Source organism: Sinocyclocheilus rhinocerous, unplaced genomic scaffold, assembly GCF_001515625.1.
Source record: "Sinocyclocheilus rhinocerous isolate Xijiao unplaced genomic scaffold, SAMN03320098_v1.1 scaffold2236, whole genome shotgun sequence".
NCBI classification, from domain to species: Eukaryota; Metazoa; Chordata; class Actinopteri; order Cypriniformes; family Cyprinidae; genus Sinocyclocheilus; species Sinocyclocheilus rhinocerous.
Window position 1 is genome coordinate 125,994 of NW_015623569.1, and position 8,628 is coordinate 134,621.

The following is an 8,628-nucleotide window of genomic DNA, read 5'->3' on the forward strand; positions in this document are numbered from 1 at the left end:
CATATACGTAGTTAGGTTTCACAAAATAAAACAGAGCAAATAAAGTGTAATGATATTAATAAAAACAGTATTCTTCCACCAAACAATGTAGCTCCTCAGAAACAGTTGTGGTTGCAACAAAGTGGTTGCCGAGCAACACACAGAAGTAAACAAAGGTGTATGTTACTTTGTAGAGTCATTTACAACAGCTTCCAACGCGGCTCAGCCAATCAGAATCAAGGACCGGAACTCTCTGTTCTATAATTAGGATTTATATATTTGAATTGCATATAAAATTTGGATCACAAAGTTTTAACATAAGTAAACTTAATATGATGCATATTTCTCAGCCTCAAAGATTTCTGCTCTCAAAATTTGATTTATTGATGATAAATATGTAAAGCTGGTCATGGTGTTTTAAACATTCAGATTATTACAGAAATCTGACCTGTTTCATTTATTTATGACTGACAAATATGCATCACATCACGTTTATTAGTTTATGTTAAAACTGTAGTCCAACTGCATGGAAATGTTATATGCTTGTCAAATTCAAAAAACATAAATCTTGCCTAAATATTTTAGCAAAAAATCTAGATACACAATTTTATTAACTAAAGTATTATATAAAGTATATACTTTTTTTTTTTTTTGCTAAATTTTGCTAAAGAGCTATCTGAAAAGTAAAACTTTAAAATACGGTATATTTTTTTATTTATTTAATCATTATTTTCATTAAATTTTCTTTTTCTTTTAATTATTTATTTCTTAAAGTAAATATTACTTTTTTTTTTTTTTTTTTTTTTTAATATTACAATTAAAAATCAAAGAGAAGTAGGCTAACAATCTCATTAATTTTTCAGTTTTTATATGATTCGGATACATTCTCCAAACTCAATCACCGCCATCAAAAAAATCCCTAGTTTATGCAAAATATAACTTTGTCATTACAAACTGAGCCATTTTGAACAAAGTTGAACCTTGGCGGGAAAAAAAGTGAAAAATACAACAGGGGGACAAACCAGGTGTTTGTAGTTTAACCTCTATTTAACTCCATCTATAGCTTTATTTCTAAGAGTGTAGACGTATAAAACTGAACCGTGAGATATATGAACATCATCTAACCTCATAAAGATGAAGATATGCTGTTATTAAACACATAAAGGCCACATATGAGACTGCTCTAAACAGGAGACACTGAGTCTGATCTCGTATGAATGTGTGATTGTGTTTGTGAGCTTGATTTACTGGAGCTACAGTAACGTGTCTCTGTCTATCAGACAATTCTGGCATGAAGTGAGCATTAACAGTGATGTGAGCTCTTCGGTTTGATGCTGCTGCGTGACATGGTTCAACATGCCCTGCTTTGATCTCATCTCATCAGCACTGCTCATAAGCTCTCTGTGTTACACTGACATCTGCTGCTCGTGTGAGATGCTGCAGACTGACTCCAGTGCGCACAGAACAACTGCGCATGCGCAGAGACAGCGCTCCTTCACTTGATCAAAGAGGCCAAAATATGGAGAAGAAACACATGTATACTTATGTGTTTATTTATATATATTTATAACACTATATAATGTCATAAATGTGTATTAATAAAAAAAAAATGGAATTATAAAAAAAACTTTTCTCCGATGTTAATAACTGTGGAATCGCGTCATCGTATTTTGAGCATTAAAAATGTATTTGGATCTATTTTAAAACTGTGTCTACGTCCTGTAAATAAATAAATATAATAAATAAATAAACAAATAATTATATAAACCAAACAAAGATAAGTAGAAATAAAGAAAACAAAATTATAGGCCTATATATATATTATTTTCTCTTGATATCTGCTTATCTTTGTTAGGTTAATTAATTAATTAATCAATTAATTGACATGCATTGTGAAGCCTATGTTTAACTAGGTGTGAACCCTTGGATTTTACCCCTTGGCATTTTGTGGTCTGCAATGTTCTGTATTAATTATTGTTTAAATAAAAAAAAAAAACATAAAATTATGTGTGCATTATTATAGTTTGCACACACAGTCCCACACTAAATGAATGAATAATTAATTAAAAATTATCTAAAATAAATACAAAGACGTCACGTGACACAACACCAGAACGTTGCATTGAGTGAGTGAGTGAATAAATAACAATAACTGACATTATTACATTTAATAAATATTAAGGTCACACCTTATTTGTTAAAGTGTAATTATACATATAAGTACTGAGTAACTGCATGTACTTAATATATGGTTAGGGTTACTTGCATAATTATGCATAATTTATTGTTATTATAATAGTAAGCACATGTAACGTGTAACAAGGACACCTTAAAAGAACGTGTTACCAATATTAATAAGGTAATAAAATATACAATTCAATTTAATAACTATATATATATTTGTATTTTGAACTTGTATTTAAAGATGAATCTTCTCTAAACTTTCTCTGTCAATAACATGACCTTCACTGTCTCAAATGTACGTAAATAAGGTGTCAAAACATCATAACACATTCAGACTCGAAAGCAGACTCGAAAGTAAAACTAGAGTCGCTTCTTCTCAGTAATTTTCCACTCGCTCAACAAACGCGAGCGACCACGCGTACTATAGCGAAGGATCAGCTCATGAATATTAATGACGCAAGCGCGCGTTGGTTCATTCGACCGAGCCGATTCGCTACAACCGTTACCTTTTGAATATTAATCAACCACGTGACCGGCCGGCCGCCATCACGGCTCGACATATATCCATGAGCAGCGCCTTCGCCGTAGTAGCGCGGATGCTGTTTTTGTCGCGTCTCCGCCTCCGCGCTCCTCACTTTCTGCCGACTGCAGACGAGCGCACACAGGCCGCCGTGAACTCTCCCGAGGCCGGATGGTAAAATCCAACCTCCAGCGGATCCTAAACAGTCATTGCTTTGCCCGTGAGAAAGAAGGAAATAAACCGTGTGAAACTAGCAGCATCATGGAGGCGTTCAGTAACAGTATTAACGACGTGATGGGAAGGTGAGAGCCCTGTAACAGCTCGTTCACACACATTTAACCGTTTACATCAGCAGAACAGTCTTCATATAACTATATAAAGTCATAATAGAGCGGGATGCTGGTTTTAATGAACGTGCGGAGACTTTTAATTGCGAGTTATTTTCTCACAGGGCCTGAGAGGCTAATGCTAATATTAGCAGCTGTTTTTTCATCGCGTTCAACATCTGCGACAGCAGTTTTTGTCAACTAACACGCAGCACATACTATGTTTATGGTTTTAAAGGTGTTGGAAACACTGATTTGTTATCCGTGTGATGCTAAGGTGTTACACTTTAATCCATCTGAATGAAATCATCTGCTAGCATCTGTGGCCTAAACAGATGTGGCCCTTTAAATTCACATCCACACACCTGATTATTCTCTCATTTTACACTCAGCGATATATAACTATTTTCGCTTTTCACGGAATGATTAACGCTCTTATTGTGTTGATTTCGTTATAAAGTCGCGTTGTTGTGCGCTTTGACGTCGCAGGCCTCGTTTTCACACGCACGTCACAGAAGCCGTCATGACGTCACCCGCCTCGTGCCTTTGATCGCGCCGCGTGTTTTTAGTGATTAAATATTTGTGTTGGATATTCTATACTGTGTTTTATTTTATAGCGTTGTGTTTTGAAATTAGATTACATTATGTCCGTGACCGCGTTGAATTTGTTGTAAAAAGAATGCTTGGTTTTGTTCTAGTGTGTATTAAAATTTAATGTCGTTATAAAGTAACGTTAATGTCACAATAACGCGTTCCCTAATGACCGGAAGTAGTTCATTTATTGTTATGCAACAGTGACGTCTGTTAATACCGATTGATCTTTTATGACTTTATTACTCGTTATAAAAGCGTTAAACGGTAAATTAATAAACGTAACAGTTGTATAAACATAATCTGTGAACTGAAATAGTGTGCTTTTTTAATAAAAACAAAACAAAAAACTCTAATTTTATAAATGCATATGCAATTTGTAAAATATTTAGTTTCTGTCACCAGGGTTATTATCAGTAAATGAAACTAAAACCAAAAACTACAAAAAAATGTTACATGAAATGAAATAGAATGATAAAGTATTTTATTTCAGCTAGTTTTCAAGGAAGCATTTCTCAACTTTTTGTACTAAAAAATCTAAATTTGAAATAAAATTAGACTATATAAACATATAAAAAAAAAAGCTAATAAAAATGATGAGAAGACATAAAATTACTAACTAAAATTAAAATAAAATGTAAAATATTAATAAAAACGTGTATTTATTTTCATTCATTTTCTTTATTATGCAATTATTTATTTTATTTGAACAATACACATACAAAGAAGTAGGCTCTTTGCAAACCAAATTGCTTACCTTTTATAAATAACTTTAAATGATACATAAATCGTTTTGGAAAAAGACAAAGTTTTAAAAGCCCTGAAATGTAGGATAGCTAATGTTTGTGAAAGTGTGTCTGTAATTGCTCTTGTGGTGGTGTTGAATAAGTCCAAGACGCTTATAGAGCAGTGCGTCACGGCTGACTGACTTCCTCTAGTGCAGATCAGATGAATTACGCTTCTGTGTGTTTCTTGTGATGGCTTATTTCTCTGTTCTCCTCAGTCTGTCGCTGTGCTGTAGTAGTACCACTGGTCCAGGGCCTCTGTGGTGCTCCTGATGCCCCTCACCCACCTCTGAAGATCCCAGGTGGGCGAGGGAACGGAGCACGGGATCACTCATCCACAGCGGCACCACCGCAGCAGCAGCTGCAGCTGTACTCAGTGAGTGTCTGCACACTGCATACCACACTGCACACTACATACTGCATACTGCACCCCACACAATGCACACTGCATACTGCACCCCACACAATGCACCCTACACACTGCATACTGCACCCCACACAATGCACACTGCATACCATACTGCATACTACACCCCACACAATGCACCCTACACTGCATACTGCACCCCACACAATGCACACTGCATACTGCACCCCACACAATGCACACTGCATACTGCACACTACACAATGCACACTGCATACTGCACCCCACACAATGCACACTGCATCCTACACACAATGCATACTGCACCCCGCACAATGCACATTGCAAACTACACACTGCATACTACACCCCACACAATGCACACTGCACTCTACATACTGCACCCCACACAATGCACACTGCATCCTGCACCCCACACAATGCACACTGCATACTGCACCCCACACAATGCAGACTACACACTGCACGCACACTGCATCCTGCACCCCACACAATGCACACTGCATACTGCACCCCACACAATGCAAACTACACACTGCATACTGCACCCCACACAATGTACACTGCACTCTACATACTACACACTACACCCCACACAATGCACACTGCATACTGCACCCCACACAATGCATACTGCACCCCACACAATGGACACTGCACCCCACACACTACATACTACACACTAGGGATGCACGATATTGGATTTTTGCCGATATTCTGTACGTGCATTGTCAGTTTAAATGCAGCGATCCAAAACAGTGAATCCAATCACCATTCAGGCAAAACTTTGCTTCAAGAATGAGCCACACTGCTGACGTGATCTAATCGCTAGCACACCCTGAGCACATGTGAGTTAACGTATTCCTCTTATCGGCAAGACATAATTTTGACAATTTATATCGGGCCGATGCTGAGATTTACATTTAAAGTCATTATCGGCTGATTCCGATATCGGTCCGATAATATCGTGCATCCCTACTACACTCTGCACCCTGCACCCTACACACTACATACTACACACTGCACCCCGCGCCCTACACACTGCACACTGCACCCCGCGCCCTACACACTACACACTGCACACTACATACTACACAGTACACAGAAAGAGTCCTCATGGTCCAGCGGGTGACAGTGAGAACACGGGTGTCAGATGCTCTTCTGAGAATGTAAATGCCCTCAGAAGGGTTCGGCATTCTCAGAAACATTCACATCTCTGTAAACATCAGTGTGTTTTGCGTTTTAAAAATCAAACCTTCAGCACACTGTCAGCAGGCCGGCGTGTTGCGGTGCGTCAGACGTGTCGTATCCAGTCATGTGATCAGAAACACACACACGTCTCACACCGCATGCTCAGCAGGTTCTCACACTATTTATCTGGCCTATTTTCTTACATCAGAGACTGTTCATTTGGCAAGAGTGATTTAATTGTCGATTTAATGTCAGTTTATATTATTTCAAATTTTTGAAAAAGTCAAATACATTGTTATTTTGGAAGGACTTAGAAACCTGTTTGAACAGACAACAGGGGTGCATAATAGGAATTAGTGTATTTTAGGTGCTTTTTATTTTTGTAAAAATACAATAAATATATATAAAAGTATTTGGAAAATATTTTGTTTCTAGAAAGTTGCATTTCTTATCTAACTGTGTTATTTATAGTGCTGTCAAACGATTAATCGCATCCAAAATAAGTTTTGTTTACATAATATGCGTGTACTGTGTATTTTTATGTATATAAATACAAACACATGCATGTATACATTTCAGAAAAATTGTTTATATATTAAATATATTTATATAGAATATAAAATATAAGAATATAAATATATAAATCTATATACATGTAAATATTTTCAAAATATATGCTGTATGTGTGTTTATTTATATATACATAATAAATATACACAGTACACGCACATATATTATGTAAACAAAAGCCATTAATAATTAGAAGTAAATGATTATTCTAAACTGAGGACGGCAGAAATGAAACGCATCATTCAGGCAAACACACAAACAACAGGAGTTCTAGAAGCACAGAACACAAGCATACACAGATATGAAGTGATGATCAGGACAGACTCCCTAACCAGCTCGTCTTCTGATTGGCTGCACAGGACAGGAAGTTGACTGTGACGGAAGAGCCCGCTGGGGCCGGTCGCCCCCGGATACTGCACTTTCAGAGCCGGCCCACCGTTTCCCGGGCGATCAAATGGGAGGCGGTGCTTCGGGGCCCCGGCCTGTTCGTGGAGATTCCCTGCGAATCGTTTCCAGAGGGCAGCAAAGAGAGGTGAGCGCCTAGCAACCACACACGACACCATAGCAACACCCTGACAACCACCCACAACATCTGAAGCAGGGGTCTGGGAGCGCTGGGGGTCCGTGGAAATGTTTAGAGGAAAAAAGAAAAAGATAAGTGATAATACATAAAAGATTAAAATAAATGAAAAATTAAAGATAAACCAGTATAAAATAAATAAATGATAAAAAATAATAAAAAATATTCCAAAAAATAGTCAAATAATACATATTATAAAAATAAAGTATTACTTGCATTATATAAATAGTAAAAAAAATGAGATTTAAATTATAAAAATTCGATAATACAAAAAAAAAAAGTATTAAAATTGAAATATAAGATTTAAATACAAAAACAATATAAATAAGATATTAGGTAAAATATTTAATATTTAATGGTAAACATGGGAATTTAAATGTATAATAATACATAATGTATAATAATAGAGAGATATCTAATACAAATGACTTTCAAATAAATAAGAAATAGATTAAATAAACGGTGCAATAAAATAAAAATGAGATACTGAAATAAAATGTACAATAATAACTAGAAATGTGCCTTAATAAAATTGTAAATAAAAAAATCCCAGTATAAATTGGGTTTTTCTACATTGATCCTGTGATGTAGTCCTTCTGAATGTTGGGTTCCTCCCATGACATCTAACAGACATTCAGAAGGTCTCGGATCTAGTTTAATGCTCTTGATTACTGTATTAATCTGTAAGCGTCTGTGTCTGCCTGTGTTTCCAGCTTCGTCTCTCTGCTGGAGTTTGCTGAAGAACATCTGAAAGTCGTCAGTGTGTTCGTCTGCTTTTATAAGAACAGGGACGATCGTGGTACGTCAGACTCTGCTCAGACCTCTGTCTGTCACGCGTGTGCTGCACTGACGTGTGTGTGTGTTCCTCTTCTAGTGAAACTGGTGCGTACGTTCAGCTTTCTGGGCTTTGAGATGGTGAAACCGGGCCACGCTCTGGTCCCCGCTCGACCTGACGTTCTCTTCATGGCCTACAACTTTGACAGGGATTCCTCGGATGAAGATTAGTCTCCTCTCATTCCTCAATCTGGATCCGTCTACAGGCTTCAGGCGGAGCCGCGCAATCTGTTTGACTCGTTCATCAAGTGAATCTGTTTGCTTTTAATGCCCTTGTTTTTTTGTTTATACGATGTTCGATTTTCTGGAATGTACAAAAGGTCATTTCTGCGTTTGATTGGACGTTTCTTCCTGCTCTTCAAGCCTGCACAGGATAAAAAAAATAAGTGTACTCTATTATGGCGCACAAATTTTATACTTAATATACTAAAAATGATTTTATAAAACGGAGAGTTCCGGTCCTTGATTCTGATTGGCTGAGCCGCGTTCGAAGCTGTTGTAAATCAAAACCCTTCCTCGTGAATCTGAGATCAATGCAGGTTATGAATGTTGCTTTTTATTCACCGAATGATCTCCGTTTCTTTTTAAACACCTTTCAGCAATTCAGTGATAAATGAAGAAACTGAAGGACAAATGTAATAATCTCTATTAATATGAGCTCAAAAAACGACATGAACAAT

At 36.8% G+C, this 8,628-nt stretch overlaps 1 protein-coding gene across 1 annotated transcript; it reads left to right on the forward strand.

The window, feature by feature from the left end:
- Window positions 1-2,737: 2,737 nt before the first annotated feature.
- LOC107712619 (ornithine decarboxylase antizyme 2-like) lies at window positions 2,738-8,323 on the forward strand. The gene is given in 6 exon segments (XM_016517965.1): window positions 2,738-2,985; window positions 4,604-4,655; window positions 4,657-4,761; window positions 6,894-7,066; window positions 7,828-7,913; window positions 7,989-8,323. Coding segments are annotated over 6 exon segments (678 nt in total). The 5' UTR covers window positions 2,738-2,854; the 3' UTR covers window positions 8,120-8,323.
- Window positions 8,324-8,628: the final 305 nt, after the last annotated feature.